Raw genomic sequence first — 27226 nt, forward strand, 5'->3', positions numbered from 1 at the left:
CGAGAGGGTTTAAGGTTTGTGTCATCTGAGCAGGGCTGGCTTAAGTCAGGTCACGGCTGGGTCGTCTAGCGGCCACGTGGGAGGTCAGAGTTCAGGTCAGTGTGTCTGTTATGGCTGCCAGCACTCAGTCATCCAGACAACAGCTGGGCACTGTAATACTTCTTTGTCAAGGTCAGCCTGTGTGCCTCATTTTCTCACATGATCTTCTCAGTTCAGGGTGTTAAGCAAACATGCCAAATTAAAACAATGTAAATCAATTGCATTTTACTGAACAATATATATCTGACCAATTTAGTAATTTTATTATTACAAAAAAACAACATTCAGAAAGCATGCATCAAGAAAAACAACATGTCGTTTTTTTGCCACGTGAAAACTCAAAACAGAAGATTGAGACAAGGTGGCTGATTTTTGATCTGTTGTGGAGCATGTGTATGTGTCCATGTAACATTTGTGTCCTATGAGCCCTTTAGCTAAGCTAAACTATGTTTTTTTCAAAGCCACACTCCTTGACTTTTTGGTCACTCCTGGGCAGTGGAACATGCTGGAAACACTTTACTTACTTACAATCGTATTATAAAGTTGCTATGCCTATAGTGAATAGCAAACCATAACATATCAAGCAGATATGGTTCAACAGTATCATTGATTTGTCATTTTTCTAGCCACCAGATAAATGTGAGTCCAATCTTTATTTTTCTTTTACATCTCAACCAACTCCTGAGAAGAAATATGTCTCTTTAGCTTGCTAATGTCAGATACTTGCTAGCATACTTTGTTAATTAGCTTGCTTAAGCTATATAGCTTACTACTGTTAGATGTTGTTGAGTACAATGGTTTTATTTTACCTTCTTGAAAACAGCTGCATTGATGAGAGCAGTATTTTGTAAAACTAAAAGTTGCTAATAGTATCTCTGTGGGTTTGTCAGGACAAACGACACCTTTCACATCATAGTCATTTGATTCATCATTAATAAAAATATTCATTAGTGCAGCTTTATAATTTCTAGCAGATCTTCTCTTTCATATGAATTCATGCTGACAACAATAGTTCAAGCTAAATATCCGGGCCTTTTAAAGGAAGGTGTACAGCAGTCACCAGTCAACTACACCCATGCCCTCTTGTCTTCAGATTCACTGCCATCAGACTGTTGGCCTGAGTTTGCCCCACCTGGAGTGTACTGCCCCAGCTTTTTGACACCCATAGGTGTTAGCACCGTAGAGTTTGGTGGCGGCTCCTTGTCGGGGCAACGGTACAGTGGAGGTTTCAGATAGCTGTGAAGGACAAAGTGAGTTGGTACTGGAGCGCTCACAGGAGTGGGCGACCAAGACATCTCGGCCTTAGCATCTTTGTTTTCTGGCCTCTTATGATTAGTGGATTCACTGGTTTTAATTACGGTTCCACCATCCACCTTTGTAGGAAGACGTTCACCATTTGGCACAACAGCAGCAGCATGTTTTTCCTCTTTGAGACCATTCTTTGAGCTCCCACTCAGGCTGATTCTTCTGGTTAAAAGAACATCATTGTCTTCACTGATTGTTGTCGTTGTAAAAACACTGCTTTGCTCTCCTTTACTCATCTCCTCCATAAACATTTCCCTTTTCCTCCTCCATCTCACCATCGCCTTCATGGAGCTCCCCAGGTCAACCAAACTTAGCAGAATAGACAAGGAGGCGACACCCAGCATGACGTTGAGCATTAAAGTCTTCTCAGTTGGTCTGGAGATGTAGCATTCCACCCCATATGTGCAGGGAGCTTCGTAACAGAGGAATCTCTTAGGAATGGACAAACCAAAGAGAAAAAACTGACATGCACCGAAAACCACTTCTATAAGGATCCGTAGAATCACCACCAGGACGTAGGCGCAGTAGAAGCGTGGCACTCGCCATTCTAGTGGGGGGTTGTGAGGTGGAGCTTTATGGAAGGACATGGAGTTCTCAAGGGTGAAAGGTAAAGCTCCTCGACTCCTGTCGCTGCAGAAACCTCCAGGAGAGGGATACGACACAACTTTATGCATGACGTAGGTTGCAAACAGCACATGGGGGAGACAGAGAAGAATAAGATGGAAGAGCCAGACACGGTAGACGGATACAGGAGCAAATACGTCAAAACACACATTAGAGCAGCCTGGCTGGATGGTGTTGCAGATAAATCTTTCCTGCTCATCACTAAAGAGGGTGAAGCCAGCCAGCAGCAGGACTAGCAGACGTAAAACCAGCATCAACATCCACCAGATTTTGCCTGCAATGGAAAAGAGATGATCCAGTAATAAAGACTACTAGATTAAATGAAGATGAAATTTAAATGATCCCAGTGAGGTAATTACAGATTACATCGAGGGGAAAAAATAGGATTTAAAGACACAATGACGATGATGAAACAAAAGAAAAGCAAACAAGAAAAGCATCAAATTAAAATATATCTTATTAAATGTAGAACATCTAGATTATTATAAAATGACAGAGGCAAAAACACAAAATTCGTAACTGAGAGAGGAGACACAATTCACCATACTAGGAAGTAACTAAAGAAGAAAATCATAACCAAGCACAGAAATCCTACCGGAAGTCTTAACCTTAATCACAACTTGGATTAAGAAATTTGTTTAAGCTGAGAGCACTTTATATTTCAAGGTGGGTTAAAATCAAGGGCAACTGGACTTGGCTGAAGAAACTGAGATGTTTTGCCTCTCATACAAGAGGCTTCTTCTGTTCAGGCCTTTTGAGTATCTTCAAAGTCCTGTTGCCCTTGATTTTAACCCACCTTGGGTAAATATGATCTGGATAAATGAGAGTCTTCAGAGACATTTACATCTACTGTTGATTTGGGTTAAAGAATGTGTTATTGCCATCTTTTAAAAAATAAATACTGACATACTAACATAGCTTAGGTGCTAATAGGCAGTATTGTTAACTACAAAAGAAAAAACGTACCCATAAAGGAGACACTGTGACTGATAGTGATGAAGAGATCTGTTGCTCTTATCATCCTCGTTGTTCAGCACTATCCCTGATCCCGCAGAAAACAACCCAAACCGCTCAAGAAAAGCTTCTTTTAAACGGACAAATCTAAATCAGGGAGAAGTTCCCGAGTTGCTGTCCCCTTTAATACTGTTCCAAAACTACAGTGCTGACCCTCACAGCTTGCCACTAAATACAGTCACCTCTAATGTTTTCTTTCTGCTTCACACTCTTAGGTCAGGACCTGTGGCGAGAGCTATTCTTAACAGGCTGCCATCAAAGCATTGTTGGGATGTCAAGGTACCAGTCAACGTTACTGGAAGCTGACAATCACACGTAGGCAGGCTTGTAATAGACAATCATAAAATAAAGTCAGACAGCTAAATGGCATTGAGTCATTCTCTAAATCACATTAAGGTAATAATCACAAGACAGTTAATAATGATTCTTATTTTAGTAGACACTTAAAATCTATTAATATTTAATGCTGTGAAACAAAACCCTCTGCTCATTGTCAGAAATGTATCAAATCTGCAAATCACTTGTTAAAAACAGAATTATTAGACAAGAGCATTTTCTTTTATTAAAAACACAAATCAACCCATCCTTAAATAGCTCACAATTGCCCTGTCTCAGTTTGAACTCTTTATACATTGTACAAAGTTCATATGCAAAATAATTACATTTTAGTGCTTTAGTTTTCAGACAAACGAGAAAAAAACCATCAGAACCTGATCAGTTATTTGCCTGCAGCAGTTGAAAATGGAAATACAGTTTTAAATACTTCTAAGGACTTGGCTCAACAGTCTTGATCTTGATTAAAAAGTTACGTCATCTTGAAAAGTGTACAAGTGTGCTGCAATTATTTCACATTTGTCCAATTTTTGCATGTTCCACATAATAATTCTGATTTTACAGGCAATGACAAAATAATTTTACAGTGAATGAATACACCCATAGTGGCTTATTTCTATTCTTTTAGTAATCTGGACCATTCTGAATTTTGGGGCGTACACCATGACTGGTGCTTTTTTCCATGGACACTATTTCTTAAGGACGGATCAACAGGACACATTGTTATTGTTGACACACTGGAGAAAGCTGATTACTGGAAGATCATACTTGTGACATCCAAATGTTGTTTTTATAAAGAACTGTGTTTCCAACTATAAACCACCTGCTCGAAAGAAGAGATACAATTCTTTTAGGTTTTGTGGTGTTATGAGGTCATGTATTATGATCACACCCACATTTCATAGTTTTCTTTGGTCCAGACTACTGTTGAAAAGTTAACTTTCCGTTCCCTTTTCCTCAGCAAGGTAAGAGTGTCTGTTACCTGATAACTCAAAGCTGTGACCTCGTGAGGAAGAAGAAAAACAGCTTTGTTTGTAGGTTCATGCAAATGCATTTTTAGTTGCTGGGTTTTAAAAAGGACTGCATACATCGATGTACTGTATTCCTTCAATTTAAATTAAATGATCAGCATCAAACAAGCAGACACTGGGGTAAGGGGCTATTGAGCGTGAGATTCATGAAACTGGAGATTTTTTATTTATGCCTTTCCAAATGTACTGGAGATGGAATGTTTTGTTATCTAGCTCTATGGTGCCGAAATAAGAACAAAGCAGTGCTGTGCCTCCTTACACCTCTCAGACCATTATACTGAACTGTTGGCTTTTATTCTGTTGATTTGAGGTTGAGTTTCACAGAACAGGATATTTTGGTGCTAAATATACTGACCATTTAAATCCCCTGAAATGGTCGTTTTCCGCAATGCTCAAATGCTGATTTAGTAGGTCTTTTTATTAGATATTTATTTAAATTTATTATCGTTTGATCATCTTGTTGTTATTTCTGTGTTTTGTTTAATGTTTTGTCTAATTGTTCTTATATTGTACTTGATTTGTCATTGAGGATCCCCTTGAAAACAGGCATGTGCATCTCAAGGGGTCATTCCCAATGAAGAATTTCCAACAAATGTCCACTAGATGTCAGCAGAGAGGTCTGCTTAATCCACTCAAAGCTTCCATGGGGCTGCTGCTAAAACATCTTGACCAAGTCATGTTGAGATGTAACCAAAATCTGATGAATACTGGAACCTCTTAATGATTGTTTGATTATGTCCATAAGTATGTCAGAATGCGTCAGTGACATATGTGGGAATGTTGTCACAACTTGTTATTCATTCTGGCTCCTTCTATTTGCATCACAATAAATCGAAAGATTAAACAGACTACCTGAGTATTGAGAAATACACTAGAAATACTGTAAAACTTGAATATAAAGATTTCCCGAGGAGAAAACTTGCTAACACTTGTATTATTGTTATAATAAATAACCGGTAGAAATTCCAGTGCTACACTACCGTTTTTGAAACTCTACAGGTACTATGGGTTCAGGCAGCTGTAACTATTCACATTAGTTCACATAATCAGGTAAAATAAATAATATGCTTCATTGTGAAGTTGCAGGACCATCTCAAAGGCAGGTTATGTCAAATCTTACAAATTAGGCCAGACACAGATTAGTCAGAAAACTGAATTGAGTGCCATACTTTAAGACAGCTTCACAGGTCCATGTCCTAGCGCTCACATCTGTCTTGTGCAGGACGCTGTTGGTTGGTCCAATACTTGAATTTTCTCCACAGATGACATAACAACCTGGAACGTCCTTCTCTCTTTCATGAACAGAAGTTGAGGCAGAAGTTGAGGCACTGTGAAGGCATTAGGTTAAGTCTGAAACCTCTCTGGCAAGCCCCTCACCACCAGAAACTACTCCAGATGTGGTTTCACTTTCTTGCCTCCCGCTTGAAGCTGTGAGGTCCAGAGGGTGACTTCGGGTTTCAATCACTCCACCAAATTCCACATGTTGGTATTATCTGGGTATCCAAAGTGAAGTTTTCGGACACAGAACCATGTTGGTCTGTCTCCACTAATGTGGGCCTTGAGAGTTTTCTCAACCAGCCTGGTGCCAGCTTTAAGTACAGGGAGATTAATAGTGGTTAGGAGAGGATTGCAGGAACCCATCTGATCCCACATAGATTGTCCATGCTGGCCGAGCGCTTCCTTGCTGCTCTCCGTACATCCTTGTACTTGTCATCACATAGCCTGGAAATAGCCTGAAGAGAGGACATGCAAAGGGTTTTAATGAAGGAGGTGAAAGAAATCATGTCTTTTAAAGAAATGTTTCCCTTTCAGTCTATTTGCATAATCTTAGATTAGATTAGTAAAGCCACTATTTGTTGAATGCTTATGAACATATAGCAACTTTAAAAAATCTTCTGATGACACATTTGTGTTAAGTAAAATTTGACCATTCTGATGAAAATCAGAGAGCTCTGTAGTCCCTTTGTTTTGCAATTTCCACCACTGATCTGCAAAGACTGTAGTAGTAGGAAAGAGCAGCGTGCATTGCTTCTCTACTACAGAATACTACCACTGGGGGTGCCCAAGTAAGACATCTTCAAATTTTTCACAGTGGTTTTACATTTTATTGGCAATTGACTGAATAACAGGAAATAATAAGAACAAATAGAAAGCAAATGAAATGAAAAGCAACATAATGACAAAAAGACAGAAAACAATGAACAGCGTGTGAATGGACAGCAGAATGAAAGCGTCTCACCTCTAGTTTCTGTGCCTTTTCTCTGCTGAGCGGTTCCAGGGGGAAGCTGAGATTGTTGGACTCTGAAAGCGATCGCAGGTCAAAGTAATACTTGGCGTAGACACTGGACGGCACGTTGATGTTGAACTGCAGCAGCTCCAGAAACTGGCGCTCCAACTCATTCCTATTTGAGAGGGAGGAGCTGGACGTTGACTCATGAAAGACTCTCTGCATCACCTAACATGACTGCGGCTTTCTGTAATAAACATCTGCCTCCTTGCATGTAAAATATACAGAATATCAATACAAGTCCATGCCTTTTATCCCCACAAACAATGTGTGTTCATGTCCTGGCAACAGTCCTGGTAACTAACTGCGAGGTTTTAATGGAAAGTCAAATAATTAACTCACTACCTACCAAAAAATGGCAAAAAGCTAAGAAAGCAGCACACGTCAGGGAGTTTCTCAGAGCGAGCAGTCTGCTCTTGACCCTTGTACCATATTTTGAGGGATTCATCTCCCTCGTCCTTTTTGTCCCAGTTCTGAGCTAATCCTAATATTTAACTTAATTCTGAACCAATGTCCCGAACATAAAAACAATCCCTTTTCTTAACACGAAATACACTCACATGTCCTCCACGGTGATATCCTTGAGGATCTGGCAGTAGTCGACATTCCATACGGCCTGGTCATCCCAGACCTTCGAGGCCAGCAGGATAGCACCCAGAACGATCCTCTTCCAGTTTCCCGGACAGATGTCAATCTCTGCGTAGGTCAGCAGCCTCTCCAGGTACACCTGCACAACAACAGGGAACAGGGAGACATCACTGAAAACTGGGCCTGGAAGTAAGGCAAAAGGAAATGATTTAAACGAATTGATGATTTGACAAAAAATAACAAAAGCCTTTTCAAATGGTGTGAAAAACACAATAGTTACAAGCCTGGAACTTCCATCATGACCTAATGAGGTCTCAAAATGGTGGATGATCTGTTCTAACTCAATGCTGTCAGGAGGTATACATTCATTCTTTCCTGTATGGCATCTCACATTCATCACTGGTCTCACTGACACACATCGACGCCATGGGATTTTGGATGCACCGTCTCATCACCAATTTACACACATCCCTGGCTTGTCTCAACACATCAGGGTGCAATGTCCCCTGGGGCCTAAACAGAAACTGTGTGTGTTTGTGTGGGCACAGTTTAAGGCGGGTTGCACCATACCTTCGTGGGAAAGCTTTTTGAAGAAATTTGTCTTGTCTGTTTGTTTGTTCTATCAGACAAGCCACCCAGGATGCACATTTGGGTATGCGTATGTGTGGTATAAACATTTTAGGGTTAGGTTATAAAATCTTACCAGTGTGACGATGGCACACTCAGAAGTGAGCTGAGCGGCGCTGAACAACGTCCGGACGAACCGGTAGATCTGCTTCTGCTCCGGGTCGTGCTGGTCATAGTCCAGCGGCACCTCTGATTTCTGAAAGAAGGTCGGAGGGCAGGGAAGAAGCAATGGAAGAAAGAGGTGAAGAGCGGAGGGGAAGATATGGGTGTAAAGAGGGAAGGAGGGAAACAGGCAGGGTCAAGGAAACGACATAAAGGAGGAGATTTAAAAGAACAATTAATACACTGACACAAGACAAAACAAAATCTGACCCAATACTAACTTTTAAGAATGGAGGCAAATTTAACAGGATGTGCAAAGCAAAGATACTTATACAAACTGATGAAGGCTTACTGAAAGAGGATGAAGCTTCTCATCAAATATATCTAACAGCATTCCTCCTTCGGTGTCCCTGGCATGAGAAAAATCAGTTACATGGTTGATTCAGTGAAATTATTAAAATCTTAACAATGAAACAAGGCTTAAGTTAGTTTTGGAATTTACAGAGAATACCGTTTGCACTGTAAGTATTGAAAATGACTGTGAGGATCCCCACCTGTTTTTTATATGGTAGTAAATCGCCAGTGCTACACTGTATAGGGAAAAATAATACACATGTTATTAGGTTTACAGTATCTCAAAAAGAGTGCACCCCTCACATGTTTGCAAATATTTGGTTATATCTTTTCATGTGACAACATGGCTGTGTGATGTGTTATTTTGAGGGGACAGCAAATTTACACAGCTGTACACTCACTGCTTTACATTGTAGCAAGGTGTCATTTCTTCAGTGTTGTCCCATGAAAAGATATAATCAAATATTTACAAAACTGTGAGGGGTGTACTCACTTTTGTGAGATACTGAAATATAACATATTTGTAGATAACGAATAATACATCTCTTCCTATGTAATAGATCATTTCTATCGTGTTTTTACCATTTTATGGTATATTTGAGGTTGGGCTGGCTGACTGTGTTGTCATCTAGGAAGATGGTGGAGCAGGAGCTGTATTTCCGCCTCGATGTTCCATGCTACAAACACAAACACACACACGCACACACACACACACAGTGACTGTTATTAGAGTGAACATGTTTTTGTCTGACCCACATAAAGCATGCTAGGGTGTCATGCACAGAGCGAATGAGAATCACCGACATGCAACCTAAGAATGTGACGGTTTACATTTTCAGCTTCCTTTGTATCTAGCATTTAGTTCATTCTAAGTAACACAAAGACAAGCTGAGTTCACTGGTAAATGTGATGTTTTATAGGCTATTTAAATAAGAAGTGACAAGATTGTGAAATAACAGTTTAGATTTGTTGAGAGAAACTGAAAACAATTGCACACTTACATTACTGACAAAGAGGCTTTTTCGTTTTTCTCGCGCTACAGAAAGAAAGACGACAGATACAAAACCCAGCAGTTATCAACCAGCAACACACGCTGTTACCACAAGAAGTAAAACACAACAAAGAGTTAATACACTTTAATAAGTTCATTTTAACAGAGAACAAAAACTGTTTGTAAGTGTTGAGAGGTCACAGTTAAACAATGAGATAAGGAGATAAACTAGAGCTTCAATTAAGGGAAGAAAAGGTGCTGTTACACCACTAGAGGGAGACAAAGTCTCACTTGGGATTACTCACCATTCCTGTAGGGCATCTCTGAAAAAAAGAGGAACCAAAAAACTTATTCCATTTGCAGCAGTCACTGATAAAGTGACATCAGCAGAATACCTTTCAACTTGAAAAGGGAACATTAGTCTTTGTTTGAACTGCACACAGGTCATTGATATGCAACCTGTCAAATGATACTAAAAGACAGTACCCACCACAGCCATAGCACGTTCACTCTGCTGCTGTCTGGCTAGAGATACAGAAGTATCAGCTGTCACACCACCAGACTGCAGAGCAGCTTCTTCCCACAGGCTATGAGACTTTTAAAATCATCCTCAGCACTTTACCATACAAATACAAATAATTTTATATTGTTGGCGTTGTAGCATAAAGGGAACTACAAACTGCATCTCATTTTACAACCCTGTTGTACTATGACATTAATTTACCTTGTACCTTTTACCTTGATGAGGGGTAGTAAAACGGGTCACGAGCTAAAAAGGTTGGAAACCCAGTGAATTAAAAGATAAGGCTGGTGTTTTCAATAAATACAGTGAAAAGACCAAAAAACAACCTGCAGACTCTTCTTATTCATATTGACAAGACTTTTTTTTTTCAATAAATGCAGCTCAATGGCACAAGACATCTCAAGATGTGACTATACAGACAACCAACACCTTTTATCAAGACAAGATTAAATATTGCAAATTACAAGCAATGATAATCATTGCTTTTCATCTGATAGAAAATGTAATGCTCTTTCATTTGTCCCTGTTAGACAACGTTTCATTCCTTCTTTATTTAGTTGCCCGTGAACAAAAAGAGTCAATATCAGGAATAGGAAAGAGCATTTATCAGATTCAGTTTTCATCTACTTCACAAAACATCATTGTCTGGCTGTTTATTCCCCAGGCCTCATGATCTCATGCTGTGGTGTTTATGGCTCTAAGAAACATGTTAATATTTCCTCTGTCACTGTCTGACCGACCCCCCCCACAGGATGCTGAAGCTTTCAGTCAGATGCCTCTGGGCAACTGCATAAATTAGCAGACCGCGGCTAGCCACAAAGAAACTGCTCTGAGATCAGAGCTCCTACATACAGTATGGTATTTCTCCATGGGAAATCACAGACCTTTTTTTTTCCAGAGCCTCATTATCTTGATTGTGTTTTAATGTGTTTTACTCAGACGGTCTTGTATGGTGACGCTGAAGAGTTTAAATCTAGTATGCATTAAAAGGACAATTTCAAACCTGATAAATCAGTCAAATTCTATATGAAACGGACCTACTCACCATCGTTCTGAGATTTGCTGAGGAATATGGTGCTGGCCCGCGGATGGTCCGATGGATTGTATTCCATATTCAACTCTGTGAAAACACAAAGCATATGTTACTTTGTGAAATGGCAACCATGACCAGAGACACACTATTGAATTCATCTTTCATGTTCCTTCAATGCAAGTACAGCAACATACATTGTTTTCTGTATTAGAGGGCAGTGATGTACAAATTTTCCTGCCTCATCATCACGCCAAATGACCATGTTAAGTCTGGAGATGGTTGGAAGGATTGTCATTCAATACCAATGGCTCAACAATTTCCTCAACTTCAAGATTTCAAAACATACTTTCTGGCTCATTAGTGATTTGCAACAAAACAGTTTCATCAGATATAATAAAAAAAAACACACAAATGATTAAGTGAAACAAAACATTTCTTGCCACAGTAACAGCAGGACTCTGGGGTTGGCAATGTTGATCAGTCAATCACTCGGTCCACCTCTTTGGTCGGGGATGGAATATTTCCACACATATTGGATGAATTACCATAAAAGGTGGATAACAAACCTCCCAGAGCATGAACAACTTCCTTTGACTTATGACCAAATACCTACAAAACTAATGCCATTCCCATTCACCTCAGCTTTGTGTTTAATGCTAATTAGCAAACACTGACATGCTAAACTAAGATGGTGACATACCTGCTGAACAACAGCATGTTAGCATTATCATAGCAAGCATGTTAGCATGCTGATGTTAGCATTTAGCTCAACCTCGCAGAGCTGCTAGCGTGGCTGTAGACTCTTCTCTTATACATGACATGTAATAAAATAAAATAAGAAAGCTAATAATGAGTCATAAATGATGCATTTTAACTTCAAACACACTCCTACAATGTTTTTGCCATCACAAACAACAACAATCTCTGTAAAGACTTTTGTTCCATGTGTTTGCTTTTGTAGGGCTGGATGAGTATGTATTGTTCCTCTGCACTCATAAACACATCCAGGCGTGATTCATGTTCCTATCCAAAACTAATCTGGACTGCATCATAGCCGGAGGGCATGAGCCACCGACCCGTCTGTGTGTGCACCTTATAAAACAGGGAAGCACTCAAAATATGTGCCCTCATCATCCATGCAAAAATTCTTTGTTGCCTTATCCTTCTAGATAACAGTAGCTACTTTAATAAAACAGAAAACGGTGGTTAATCTGAAGTGAAAATGCTACGTTCTTTCCTTATTGAGCGGCTCTTTTCACAACCAACACCCTGTCACTCAAAACAAAACATGCTAGTGTTCAAAAATCTGATGTACAGCATGAAGACAGTTTTTCCTCTGAGAACTTGCAGAAAAGGCTGCATAATTATAAAACAACAGGAGAGCAGCATTAGTATTTTGCACCCATAGCCTGAATGTTTGGAAAATTAAATCCTGTAGTGCTCTCCATTAAATGAGATGCATTCAAAGGGGTTGCTTTGGTGGTATCAGAATATAAAAATTCCCAGCATGCCATCTGCAATGCCAAACGGACTCCCATAATACGACTGTCACACACCAAGATTAAGGAGAGAGTAGCGCGGCCGATCATCTGTCTGTGTGACAGCAGCTGCTGTGGGACGACTGACTGTTGGGGAATTAAAATAAGAACATCACTGCTGTTAGCTAACAGAAGAGTGGCAACATTCCTATCCACAAAATTTTACTCTTTCAAACAGTCTTCTCTTTCTAGCAGAAAGATATTCTGCAGAGAGATATTCTGCTGTCAGACATGTTGTTAATGGAAATATTAATCTTATCCTGTGCTTGCATGGCACAGGCTGTGGGAATGATGGATGTAATGGGTGTGTGTGTGCACACCGGTACAGCATTTGACAACACTTGTTAAGAACGAGTAGAATAATATGCTTGTATGTAGATTGGAATTATGGGAGATATAAAGTGAGTGTGTGTACTTAATATTAAGAAGTGGCCCTGTGAGACTATGAGTGAACCAACTCTGAAGAAACCTGTACCAGAGGTAGCTAGTTGACAAGCCTGCTGGTGATAAATTGATTGATTGGCAAAAGATTATAAAATAAACTCAATCCTCAAGCTGAGTGACCGTTACACTGTGTACTTGCTAAACTCATTTGAACCCAAATGCCCCTTAGTCTCCCAACAGAATCCGAACACAGTTACACATCTTGCTATTTTCAGTCTGATTAGTCCTGTCTCAAAGACTCAGCAGCCCACCAGGCTGAATGGACTCAGCTTGGATTAGACTTGTGTCGGTTTAGCGCCTTATGCAACAGTAGTCAGGAGTATCACTGCGTCCGGCCGATTTCAACACATTCACATATTTGAGCTTAAAAAGTAAATGAGCTGGTGTTCTCTTTTTGTTTGTGTGTGAGATCACTTGCCCTGTTGGGATGTTGTAAACATAAAGGATTTCAAATTGCCTGACCGATAAAGCACTCTGGTCTAATATTTTACATGACATGTACTATTCCACATGTTATCATGGAACTCTTTAACCGAATCGTAATGCAACTTAAATATACTGATTGCTAAAATCAGCTATTTAGTGGATTTGTTTTATTTCACTGTGGTCACATATTTTACAACTTATATTTACACTATACAGCTACAGCTGTGTCAATGGTTACGAACATGCTGAATGTATGTTTTATACAGATAAAAGGTCTTATGAGTAACTTTCTGAAAACGCTTGACGCCTGTTAACTGATCTGCAGTCAGCATCCTGTTGCTTGCGCTCGCACTCCGTAGGCTTGAGCGAGTATTGGCTAAACACATGACATATACCAAACTGAACGCTGTAATGAACACTGAATTCAGCAAGCCAGCCAGCCAATCTACCAGCGAGATCAGCCAAGAGATTCTGGATGAATTAGCTGATGTAACTCACTCAAGATAGTATTTTGCTACATTAACTAGCCATCAATTTGTCTGCGTTAGCAAGCCAGCTAACTTTAGCTAACATTTGCCAGCTAAAAACACAATTTTCCAATATTTCACTTGCTTTGCAGTAATATTAGCTTTGACGTGGCACTCAGGAGCGTGCATAAACATCACATTCTTTGGATTTTCCCAGAAAAACTGTCCTGAGTCCTTCACATAAAAATCAATCCACATGCTGTTATAGGACAGCAGAGGGAAGGTCACATTTTTTTAAGTTACATTACAATCTGTTCACACATTGGCAATATAAATATTAATATATATTGCGTCATATTCTTACATACAGTACCTTTAACTTTGTAAAAAAACTGAAAATATTAAGACATCTCTTCCTTTCAAAAGATGGTATTTGGTAAGTAGTAGCCATGTGATAATGCAAAAACAGTTTGCAAAAAATAAACCACTTATTATCAGAGTTTTTAATCATCAGCCATTTTTGATGAATTGGACTGATGCAAGCATTTCTGAATAAATCTGATTGGAGTTTAACTACTGGGCCTCCCAAATGGAAATCCCAGAGTGTACAGCAGCTGGTGTCGAGTGCTGATATGTGATATTCACCACCTCAAGTAAACTTTAACAAAGACTCGCGGTCAGCATCTGCACAGTGAAACAGGAGAAGCTCAGCTAACCTGTCAGCTGACAAGCCAACCTGTCTGCCTTACTGCTCTTACATAATGAATAAACAACAGGCGCATCCTGCTCTTATCGGCTCTATCCATAATTGCACTACAGTGTTTCTGATATTGTATTTATTTGTTTCTGTCCTTAAAGGTCCAGTGTGTAATATTTCTGAGGCTCTATTGACAGAAATGCAATATAAGATCCATATCTGTGTTTTCAGTGGTGTATAAAGACCTTACATAATGAACCGTTATGTTTTTATAACCTTAGAATGAAACATTTATATCTACATAACCACGGGCACCCCCTGCTGTGGAGCTCGCTGTATTTTGTCGTCATGTTTCTACCGTAGCCGTCAACGAACAAACAGCGCTACAGAGCGCGTTTTGTCATCATGGCGTTCTTCTTCTGCTTGTGTAATTCCGGTAGTGTAGACGCCCGTCACTACATTGAATACGTACAAAGAAGAAGAGGGACTAATAATAATAGTAATATACAGTCTCTGAGTAGTCTTCTGGTTTATTAGAAGTAAGAAAGAAGTGACATTTGGACAACTGAAGGAGCACACGTGTTATTTAGCACGAGAGCCGACAGCCAGACGGAGTCGGGACAGACAGCTGAGCCAGAAATAACGGATTTTGTTGATTTTCCTAGATGGAAGGCTATAATGTTAATGTGTGACAGATGTTTTCAAAGCGGAGCTGAAGTTGTTTGTTTTCTGCTGGACAGGTTATTAACTGTTTGTCAGACTTTAGCAATGCAAAAGAAAACTGTTGGTTGATAGCTTTAGCTATTAGCTGACCATAATCACGAGAGACTTGACATGAAGCATCAGCCAGCTAAACTTTTACCGACTGGTAGAAAAACATTTATTTTTAGTTTATTCTCCAGCGCTGTGCTTTGGCTTGTGGTGTTATGTTAGTTGGATTAATTTCATGTAGTGACTCTCTCTCTCTCCAGCGCTCTGTTTTTGGCTTTGTATGTTACCTTTGTGAGAATCAGCTGATCGCTAATTGGCAATAAAACAGCAGCTTCCAGCATTGCAGCTCAGATCAGCCAGCTAAACTTTTACTGCGCTGGTAGAAAAAATATGTAGTTGGATTGTAATTTCATGTAGTTCTTCTCCAGCGCTCTGTTATGGCTTTACGTGGGCAGAAATGTGCCGTTACCTTCCTGAGACAAACAGCTGATGAATATTATTGGTAATGAAACGGTAACAGCAGAGAAGCTCAGATCAGCAGCTAAACTTCACATTTTACTGCCCTGGTGGAAAACATGCATTTCTTTTTACTGCTAATGGTGATATATAACAAGACCGTGTGCCTATCAAGTGACCAATAATAAATACTTTCCGAATTTGCATTAAAGAAATGTTATTGGATAGTGCTTCCCACTGTGCACACAAATATGTAATTTGTAATTTCACATGCTAAATGTCCATGAAAACGTTGCACCGTTTTACCACACGCTGAAATTATGGCTGTCAGTACTACTTTGTGTGTCTGTTGTACTTCAAAAAATTAAAAAGACATTTTGGTAATATTTGCATGGTTATCTAATTAAGCAAAGTGAGAGGAGCCTTGATCCTCCCCAGCCAATGCCTTTGTAAACGTCATGTATTATGTGGTTTATAATGGGCTGTAATGCAGAAACAGTGAGGCTTACATTGTCCTGGTATCTGTCAGTGGTCATACTGGATGCACTAGATGTGATAGTTCTTGAGAATTTCTTCATTTTCATTTTCTTCTATGTTAGTCCAGATGAGCCAACCCTCCCAGGATGTAAAATAATGTATTACACGAGTATGAGACATCATGTAGCACTTCATTTCTTTATGTGGCTGTTGTTTATTAATGACAATAATATTCCAAAAAATATTTGGCTTTACATAATTTATATAATTTCTTAATATATCTAAATGAAACCTAATTTCTTGACTGGCTATCTCATAGATGACATCTGTCATGTCCTGTCTCAGGCACTGTAGCTCTCTTGGGTAGGGGAGGGGGGGTGCAGAAGCTTCCAGGGCCAAATACATTTTTCAAGTTCCTAACAAGTACAACTTTAACAATGCTTTGATTTTTCTACTAAATATGCCTCTTTTAGCTCATTCTGTTGGTCCCCCAGCTACACATACAGTCTATGTGTAGTGAGTATATGATGTTGAATGTATTGTTTAGTTTCACAGTTCTCCAATATAAAAGCTATTAGCTAAGATATTTTTTCTCGGGAAACAGAGCTAAGGAGAGTAAATACTGGCCAAGCATTCCTTATGGTGTACTGAAACACACCACAAAGTGCTATGTGTGCCAGATGTGAAAGTAACTGTTAGCTAGAATATTAGCCATAACATCTTGTGTTCAACCCCTGCGTTAGCTATCCCAGTTGTCTACAAGCAAGCCTAACTTTATGAGTAAAATTGCTATTATAATTACAAATAAAAATCTGTGCAATGTATTTTTAAATAAAAAATCTAGTTATGCTTCTCTTTTGTATTGTAATTCTTAGGCTTCACCTTCTGGGTTGATTTCACCTCAAGAGCAGGTCTGCCTCTGAAAACAGTTTGGGTTACATCTACATTGTCCGCCAACATGAATACCAAGTGTTTTGTTTGGATTCAGACAATTTATGTACTGAATACTGTCATTTAAAAACATTTAGGTCAGTGAGAGATTAATAACGGCAGTTTAAAAAAAAATCTGGCTGATTGTTCAGCCCTACTTCTAGTGTTGCACGTTTGTTCCATCTTCATTATCATGTCACCCGTCAAAAAAGAATGGGATGATATCCTAATCCCCCTTATACTGTTTCAACACACACACACACACACACACACACTCAGACTCACACACAATGACCTGGCCTTGATTGATAACACACCCAGCTTAAAGGTTCTGTATATGAGATTCTGAAAATGAATATGGCAGAAAACAACTATTTGCTATGTAAAGATACAGTGGAGTGATGGCGTCCTGAGCAGGGAATGACGTAACAACCTCTCTGTGTGTTGTCATCTGTGAGTTTTTCTCAGTGGAGTCTGGTGAGCCCTAGTGTAGGGTTGTTTTGGTGGTCTGAGATGCTGATGCTCTACTATTTAATTGTTAGTCATTTAGTTGCAGTGAATGTCCCTTACAGCTTCTTTAATCAAACAGAATGGGCCTGCTTACACATGCACATGGCCCATATTCCTGGGAGAGAGGAAGAGTTCTCTGGGGAGAGCACTGATCACATACACAATCACACCGCTACAACTGTTGTCAGTCTAACATGCTTGTAATCCTATAGTTGCTACAACTATTATTTTACTGCTAACACAACTACTTACTACCTACCGCTGCCATTACCACTATTACTTCCATTATTGCCACTACTATGACTACTGCTGTTAACACTGCTGTTTACCACCACACATGCAGTATAATACTATAACCGTAACCATCGTCAAAGCAACAACATTTACTTTTACTTTTACTTCATTATTACTTCTTGTAATGAAAGAAGTAATAATGAGTAATGATTAGCGATGTAATATAGCGTATACAACGATATATTGTATTGCAAAACAAAAATTTGACAATAAACATTGTGGAGCTGATAAAAAATCATGTTTATAAAAAAGCTGCTTTATTTTACATTTTATTTAAAGATTCTATTATTTGCATTTAGCACTGAAACCTTTAAAAACATTTTTAAAAGCAGGAATAGTGAACCTTAAAAACCTTTTTACAGCAACATTTTAAGCCAAAGACTAAAATTTGGATGTTTGTGTGGCCACAATTTTTAATTCCAACTTCGTAAAACATACGGTGAACACATCAAACTGCAAACCATGATTGTATGGGTTATCGCTAATAATGATAATGGTGATCTCACATTGCTGTTATCCCTCTAGACCCCGAAGACTAAAGCATGAAATAGCTCCTTTCTAATCCTGAAGCAAACAAATTGATCAGCTACATTGCAAGTATTCTATCTCCCTGCTGGGAAAGTCTACATTATACCAAGTGTACCGCTGATCGATTATGTTTAAGAGCAAATGCATCATGAGAGTAGTATCCTCAGCCTAATGAAAATCAACCACATTGTTACAAATTTAAACTTCCTTCCTATGATTACATAAGGCCAGGTCAGATGATGTATATTCAGCCGTGTCAGTCTGAAAGTGGTTTTGGTTTTGATGGTTTCTGTAATCAGAACTGACAGTCTCCTGTAAGATCTAGTCCTTGTTAATGTAAATCAGATTGTCTTTTAAGTATTCTCTGCCTCGACAGCTCCAAGGCAACATGCCTTTCTGAAGTGGTAATTAGTAAGATGAGGTGGTCCTGGTGTGGTCTGGGGAGTGAATTACTCTCTCATTATTAGTCAATAAATCAAACAAGGACCCTCTCATGTGAATACCCTGATCCTGAAAGGAATAATTAACCACCAACAAAGAGACAAGAAAGAAATAAGTCTCTATTTTCTTTTTCTGGCCCTTGATTTTTGGGTGTTTTTCACCCTATTTCCAACTCTAATCTTTAAAAGAGTTGTTTCCTCTTCGCCCCCATGGGTGTGCTGAGTAAGTCATCTGCCCCTTGTGAAACACATGGCGGCTGCTGCTGTAAAAATAGTAATGGGGCCTGATGTGGCTTCTACAGTGGAAAGAATTGGCTGTATAGTGCTACTTCAGCAAAACTGTGCTATATTACTTTATTCCCCCGTGGACCAAACTTTCAAATGGCTATCATGGCCAAGAAACCACACTGTTGGAAACAGCAATGTGATTAGTTGTTTTTTTTAAGTTCATTTGAGGTCAATTTTCAAGAACAAATATGTGTTTGTTTTTTGAAAAGGAAAAAGGAGAAAACCAAACCAGGGAAACTAATCTCTAAGTCATTGACTTGTTTTCATCTCTTTATGCACTTTGTTGCTTTCAAAAGTGTATTGTTAAAAGCACTAAAATACTGCACATTCCTTCCTATTGGCAGTTTACTGATGGCACACTGGTGTCTTCTGCCATGCACATAAAATGTTAATCCAAATGTATTCTGGGTCCTCTTGTTGTGATCTTGATGGAAAGATAAACGCACAGGACAAAACGTGTTGTGCAGATGAGGAGCAGCTGATTAAAAATTAATAAATAAATAAAATGGAGGCAGGGGTGGCGTACTGTAGGGTGTTAATGAGACACCTACTGAAAATATCTCACGCATGTGTGTTTATGTACTTTTTAAGAGTGATCATGGGTTTCGCCTGTTGTGACAACATCTGCTTCGTCCCCATCACTCCTGTCCTCTGACATTAAGTTCTGTTCGTTCCACAAGTGCCCACACCTGAGATCCAGGCTTCAGCTCATCACCTGACCCAATTACTTCTCATGGTTTCATCATTTTCATCTTCATTTGAACGTAATTCCCCTACACACTAATTGCAGCGCTGTACTTCTGAACCGAAGAAGCCTCTTGGATGAGAGGAGAAAAGAAAGTATCTTCAACCCAGTTGCCCAGTGATTTTAGCCAGTGGGTAAAAGATCTATCTGAGATTCTGAGATTTCAGTTATGCAAGTGACAGATTACTGAGGACTGTTTTCACATTAGTATCATTTCACACTGAGGCATTGCAAAGAGTACGAGCAACCAACCAGAGGTTGTGAGAAAACAAGAATGTGAGAACACAGAGGTGGATAACTACAGGTTATCATTTTTACATTTCCAGTGTTTGGTGCACAGCCCCACCACTCTTTACCAAGTATGCAAAGTTCAAACATAAACTCTGTGATTGTAGATATCACACTATTACTTCAGTACACTCAACCCTATGAAAAGAGGAATCAACAGAGGCTTAAGTTCAAACATCAAAGTACATGCGCCAGCACACTGGTAAAATAATGTTAGAACAAATGTTTAGCATTGGAAAGGGCTGTCAGTAACAACAGCTTTTAGCAGACAAAACTATACCCCTCTGAAAGCCGAGAACCTGTTGCTTGACATATTTACTGATAAATTAAATGGGCCATTTAGGGAGCAAAACAAGCCAACACACACACATGTATTAGTTTTAAAAGAAGTAATGCCTTTGACATTTACCAGCTCTCAATCCAGTCCACATTACTAAGTAACTATCACAACACAACCATACACTGCACCCAAATATAAGAGCATCAGCTGATGCATGATGCCCCACAGAAACACCAGTCATCTTAAGAGAGAAACACAGTGGGGCTTTGTTATAGAAAGGCAGCTCATATGATCTCTCTCTCTCTCTCTCTGTCTCTCTCTGTCTCACCAGTTGTGTTGGTGTCCACAGCCTACTGTGTATGTCAACTTGTCAACATTTGAATTTCCAGTTTCCAACAGCTTTATCTCAGTATCACCCTCTGTGTTCACCCACAGGAAGCCATGGTGCAATGTGCAATTATCCTGGATCAATACGTCATCATATAATAATTATGAATAACATGGCAAGGACTCCAAGTCCAACAAGGACTTGTTTATACAATTAGTCAATGAAAGTATAGATAACAAGTAAAAACACTACCATATACATTGCTGTGTTCTTGCACCTCTGAAATAAGGAATAACACATTCATCATCTTACAAAATAAAATAAAATTTCTAAACAATAAAAGCCACGCTTGCTCAACACAGAGGGGTTTTGCTGCAACAGCTGTATTTAGTCTGGTATGACTAGTAGCTTATCTTGGCTAATGTTAGCAAACGTTTGCAAATGTGAATGAATTTTCACACTGAATTTTAGCAAACTTTAGATGGCTGTGTTGCTGTGTAACTGACCTTAATGAGTCAGTTCCCTGGCTTGAAGGTTCTTCTTTAGATATTTCTACTTTTACACAGAATTTGTAGCATGTTACATTCTGTAACTGTCAGATGATTAGTGATACTTCTGATATAAACAGAACCTTTCAAGTTATTTTGCTGATGTGATGCAGTAAAACATGTTTTGTTGCTGTCTGGTGTGAGTCATTGTACTAAGAGACTTTTTAAGCGTCTGCCCCAATATTTGTTGCAGTCGCTCAAAGGAAAGCAAGAGAGTCTGTGACCATTTGGGACGTGTAAAACAGAATGCTTATTTCTATGAGACCAAGGTTCTTAATTCCCAATATAAAAGGATGATTACACATGCTGACAAAATCTCTCTCTAAAATAACTTCACCTCTCAACGAAAATATGAGCCATGCAAAACAGCAAAAACCTTCATTCTCCCAAACTAAGCTCTTTTCTGAAACTCCATCCAGCGGTTTAGCTCTGGATAGGTTTCAAGGCACCCGGGCCAGTGAAATGATGGTGTTATGTAGGGAATAGAAGTGATTATCTCTTCTTAAAAACAGAAGGTGCTGGGTCATTTTAGGACTCCAAGACTAAAATCCCTCAAATGACATAATAGCCACAACTGTCAAGGTACAGAATGTTTTAGTCGAACTGACTGTTTGAGGGTAATATTGCAGTGATAGTGTCCTTCCATAAACAACAAATACCAATGCCACACGATATACAATTTGCTTACTTTTTTCAGTCAGCTTTGGTTAATATGTCTGTTATAATTATTAAATATGAAGTACCAAAACCTTTGAAAAACCTTTTCTCTGATGACATTTCCAGGCATGGAAAACTACAATGACAGCAAACAAGAAATAATAATTCACTAAGCAGCTTTATTAGTATTGGCACTACAGCAGAGATACCCTTTCTTGCTTCGACATCTTAAATCACCTCTCTCTCTGCTTTTCTTGTTAGTTTGTTTTTTTAGCAACTCAAATAAATTTTTGAGGTATTTATCGAGCAAACAGACCAAAGATTTCCAGCTTTGCAAGTGTGAGTATTTGCTGCTGTTTTCTGTTTTGTAATGTTGTTCAGAAAGGACAAGCTACCCGAAGAGGTCGCCTGGGATTTTATAATGTTATTAGCAAACAAATTGAAACATACCTCCCTTTGTGTTCACATGGGGTCTACTCGACTTCTGTGGACAAAATCGGCTGCCACTAAATGGGTTAAATGTAGAGCACCCATTCCAGGTATGCGCAAAATTCAAAAAAAAATCTAAGTGTACTGCATCACAGTGCACTCCAACTTAAGTATTACTAACTTTTTAATGCACAATAGCCCGCCCATTCAATTAGGAACAGATGATGGCTTAGAAAGCAGCGTGTCACACTCTAAAATGAGGCGTTAATTCTTGGCAATGGTCTGTCCCTGGTGGATTCTCCTATCGGCTCTGACAGTCTCACAGCTGCCTCTCTGGGCTTTTCTTTGGGGGGGGGGTGAAGAGTTCTTTCTGCTGGTGCTGATCGTAATGAAGCCCACTAATCTCCACCATACTGTCTGAACTCGTAATAGAGCCAGCACATTAGACACGCTCCGGTTTCAATCACAGCACCACTGGGACAGACGGCGTCTCAGCACGAGTCGTCTTTATCCCCATCAAAAAGCGTTGGTCGACTGTCAATCATCCGTCTTCATCTTCATGGCACTTTTTCTACTCTGTTAGGAAAGCATCGGTCTCAACGCTCCAGCAATATACACAACCTATTAAGGTAACGATCCAAAACATTTATTAGAGAGCAATTTCCACTCTGCTATGCTATGTTTCTAATGATGTCACCAGCCATAGCAGGGCTTCCATAGCCATAATAACAATATAAATGACCAATAATAATAATACAAAGCACTCCAGTTAATAGCAATCACAAACGGTATACAGTATGTAAGTGGCATACACTCCTCAATTTTAAGAGGAAATTACATCACAGATCAATAAAAAGCGGGTCTTTCACCATGCTGACAGCGCAATTCAAGGGATTCACTCATTTTGGCAATACACAGTGAAGACTGGAAGGCGTCCTATAGCAAAGTGCACCAACTACCATGAGTCCTAATTATTTTAATTCATGTGTAATTGGCACAGAAGGACAGCAAGACAGTGTCTAGCGTTTTTGTTCCAAAAAGTCATCACGAAACCTTCTGTTTGTGACTGGGCCAGACTTTGTTTTTCCACCCAACGACAGTTACATCCACTTTACGTGACTGGACAGCTGTTTGGAGGTGTGCAGGTAGGCTGGGTTTGAACTTCTCTCTCAAGCTTTCTTTTTTTCATTTTTCAAACATTCACTGAGTCGCTTTACTTGTGTCTCGCAAGAGCAAAACCATGAGTGTTTGAGTGGAAAAAGTGTTCAGAAGTGGTCCACCCATTCGGACTTTTAGAAAAGGTATTAACACTTTTGCCTTTAGATGTAGTCAGAGAACACGTCGTACGGCCTAGTTCATTTCAAGAGTAAATAACTACACCAAATATGCCCGGTTTGAACGAGGATTAGTGCAGAATGGTAGACTAGTTGATCATTTGCTGACTATCTGACTAAAGGGACTTATTTTATCTGTTTATCTATGCCACCATGCTGTCACATAAGATAGGTAGTAATACTGGGATTTCTTAACAGCAACTACAGCAGAATAAATAGATCTGACAATGTTTTACATATCTCACTATCCACAGTGCAGGTATTAGTCACCTGGTTAGCAGACCTTAAAAAAGTGCAGCCTTACATCCAACTCCTTACAGACAGGATGAACATATATTTAAGCCTACAGATGTTTTCTAGTATTATGGCAGCATACACCCTCAGGACCTAAGATCTACGACAAAATTAGGGGATATATTGATACAGTTCATGTGTAAGTTTTCAAAATTACAAATTACAGTTACAAAATACAGTATGTGTCTAGTAAGCATTGCCCTGATATATAGGTAGACTTTCTGATTGTGTATTATGCAAAGCAACATTTCAAATCATGCTGGGGGGGGGGGGTCTTATACAGTTTCTGAGAAAACCCATTTATGTGTAATGGTTTGGCTGCTGGCTGAAAAATAGGCATGCCATTTAGTAGACACTTTCCAGCGTGAATGGGTCAATTGTAATGCATATTAGCATGTGTCAGTGGAGGGGGGGGGGGCTTCGTTCCATAGTTGCAGTTTCTTTCATGCACAGACTGAAAACAAAGACCAGCACAAAGCAGTCTGCCCTCATGAACAGGATGTTGTCTGCAGCTCCATATCGCTTCGCAAGGACACATGAGAGTGAAAATGCACACACATGACTCTTCCATGTGCCGTCACTCAATGTTACAGGGAGGCAAGTGTGAAATGAGGCAGCGGCTATTTTGTTAGGATCACAGAAGAGGTCAAGAGTGATCATCCAAGATTAAAATATGACTGTAATATTTTATTTTGAAGTACATTGTGGCCCTATTAGGAATAATATTATCTGACCCTAGTATACAGTGTAATCCAGGTTCCAATATGCTGGCTATAGTTCTTTAATATTCTCATAGGACTAAAATAAACTGTTTTCAGAATATGCCTTTCCCAAAGAAAAGTGGACTCTTGGACTTGCCCCATATGGTAAATTGAGCCACATGGGGCTCGGGGACATCGCGTCATTTCATCGTGCAAACTCAAATGCCAGTTCCCAACATTTAATTGCAAACATTGCAGCTATGTTTCCTAATTGTTTCATATGAATGTATCGCTTTAAAGTCATCCTGTTGATGGTCATGTCCCGTGCCACCTAATGTAATGACTTCCCATTTGTGCACCTCTCCCACTACTCTGTCCAAATCCGCAAGAGGATTTGAAGCCTGTCTGTCTTCCATTCATAGAAGCATGTCATGATCATTTCTGGTCTAAAAGGCATAATGTCACATCATTTCGGTGATGCATAAGAATGCAACGTAAAATTACAGTTAAATAGCTGGCTCAACTTCCCCCAGGTCTTTTGGCTCAAATTACCCAATCCCTGCCATTTTAACAAAATTGAGCCATCCAGCAGTTTAAGGGTAACGTCATGCAGTATAGCCTCATATTGTAACTTCCTAAAGCACTAACACAAACGTAAGATTTTTTCAAACCTTTCTGTAATTGTTCAGACACAAGAATCAGGACTCCTCGAACATAACAAACGGCAACAGTTTTTTAATCTTAAATGTGCTTATCACTTATTCCATGGGCTTCTCTTCATCACAGGGTGAGGAAAATGGATGACTCTTCAAAAATGTGTATTCACATGACCAAGTGACCAATTCTCAACTTCCCCACAGGCTCAAATCACCCCGCTCTCCCCTACATATGGTATTTAGAAAACAATTCAGCATCACTATCAATCCCTATAATATTTCTGTGGTGTTTCCTTTAGTCTCAAATACTGCAATATTTTGACTTGCAGTAGCCTCTATGGCTGGGTTATATTATAGTGATTCTGTTTAATGATATTGTTGAGCTAGTTGGATTTTTCATCTGCTGTAGAAAAAGTACAATATCGTTCTATATTTTTCCTTCTATAAGCGCTGCACGCCGTCCCAAAGTCAATTACATGATTACTACATAACTTTATCACAGGGTTTGCTTTCTTATTATCGTCACATAACATGGTGAATTCTAACGTTAAACACTCGTGATTTTTACCGTCGACGTTCTCCCTGTCGCTGATGTGCTGCAGGTTGCATCCCGTCTCCTCCCTGCTCAGCTCCGACTCCTGGTGGTACGACTCCAGCCTGGAGTGGGCATTTCTGCGGAGCTTGGGGCTTGCAGACACGCAGCAAGAGGTCGTGCTCCCCATCGTCCCCCTTTATCGACCCCGGAAGTAGGGGATGTGTTAACTGTCCTTTCCGCTGAAATGAAAGCTTGAAGCTATGGGTCACCAACCCCACCGAGGCGAGCCGGTCACCACAGATCACCGGAGCGCATAGGGTGCATCCGTATCGCAGTGCCCATGGATCCTGTCAGTCGTCGGTGTCCACGGAGAGGCTGTCACAGAGGATGGATATGTCACTTCCACCGGTAGTAGCCGATGTATCCTGCCGCCGCTCTCCCGCGCATCGTAAAACAGGACGCATCCAGCTCCCGGGCTGAGATGACAGGCGACGGGCGCGCAGCGGCGTGTGGATCGATGTTGTGGCTGGATGTCAGGGCGATAGACCGAGAGGGAGGGCTGCAAATCCTGACTAAAGGTTCCGGTTCAAGTGGGTGGTTACAAACGAGAGGACGGGTGTCAGGGCTGATTTAATGTTTTATTGCTGATAAAGCTGATGCAGGCTACATTAATTTATTATATGCCGATAATATAGAGTAGTCCACGTATATCTGTCTATTCTGTCAGTAGATGGGTTAACGGTAGCTATATACAGTTTTCCCCATGCTAAGTGAATAAACTTGAATCACATTCAAACGAATTTGTATTTGTCATAATAGTGTGTGTGTGTGTGTGTGTGTGTGTGTGTGTGTGTTCAGTTTGAGAGTCAGATGGCCCCACAGTCCATATTAAAGCCTATATTAAACTCAGGATTAGGGTTTGTCAGGGTTTTATAGAGTTAATTCATTTATGTCCTTATTTATGTTTGTCAGAACGTTTTCAAAAGTGCCTCAAGAGCTGCTGTAGGGATTATATTTCATTAGTCAACTTTTAGTGGGTGGGGTAAACAAAGAGGTCAAGTTCGAGGTCAAGTATTTTAATAATAAGTAAATAAACATATAAATGGCAGTTCTTTCCTTTACTTTGTGGATTTCACAATTTTTAGCAATTTTTAGATTATTTAGCTTGTCACCTAGCTCACCTAGATCTAGATTTAGGCCTTGTGTGGTGACCCAAATCTGAAAAACAAGAGATCAAACTTCTGGGGCCGATCAATAAACTAAGTGTCTACACAAAATAATCCCAAAATTAACTGTATTTTGGTTAAAGCCCAATAAAATCTTATTGTTTTGTCTGCTTTGCTTATTTATATCATTTCCAGGTCATGCTGAATT

General features: G+C 39.6%; 2 protein-coding genes across 3 annotated transcripts; both read right to left on the reverse strand.

The window, feature by feature from the left end:
* Window positions 1-336: 336 nt before the first annotated feature.
* LOC119901708 (gap junction delta-4 protein-like) lies at window positions 337-2596 on the reverse strand. The gene has a single exon (XM_038717299.1). The coding sequence runs from the start codon at window positions 2226-2228 to the stop codon at window positions 1107-1109; it is 1122 nt and encodes a 373-aa protein (XP_038573227.1). The 5' UTR covers window positions 2229-2596; the 3' UTR covers window positions 337-1106.
* A 922-nt stretch (window positions 2597-3518) lies between these two features.
* Window positions 3519-26316, reverse strand: LOC119901709 (cyclin-Y-like). Of its 2 annotated transcripts, XM_038717301.1 has the most exons (11): window positions 25886-26316; window positions 10864-10938; window positions 9601-9618; window positions 9306-9340; window positions 8887-8981; window positions 8505-8540; window positions 8303-8360; window positions 7925-8044; window positions 7194-7360; window positions 6586-6748; window positions 3519-6079 (listed from the first exon to the last, which is right to left on the reverse strand). In XM_038717301.1, the coding sequence occupies exons 1-11, from the start codon at window positions 26037-26039 to the stop codon at window positions 5963-5965; spliced, it is 1038 nt and encodes a 345-aa protein (XP_038573229.1). In that variant the 5' UTR covers window positions 26040-26316; the 3' UTR covers window positions 3519-5962. The 2 variants fall into 2 exon arrangements, with proteins under 2 accessions (XP_038573229.1, XP_038573230.1); XM_038717302.1 differs by lacking the exon at window positions 9601-9618.
* Window positions 26317-27226: the final 910 nt, after the last annotated feature.

The sequence above is a fragment of the Micropterus salmoides genome, unplaced genomic scaffold, assembly GCF_014851395.1.
Source record: "Micropterus salmoides isolate LMB-PRFRI ecotype aquatic unplaced genomic scaffold, ASM1485139v1 Ms_hic_scaffold_14, whole genome shotgun sequence".
NCBI classification, from domain to species: Eukaryota; Metazoa; Chordata; class Actinopteri; order Centrarchiformes; family Centrarchidae; genus Micropterus; species Micropterus salmoides.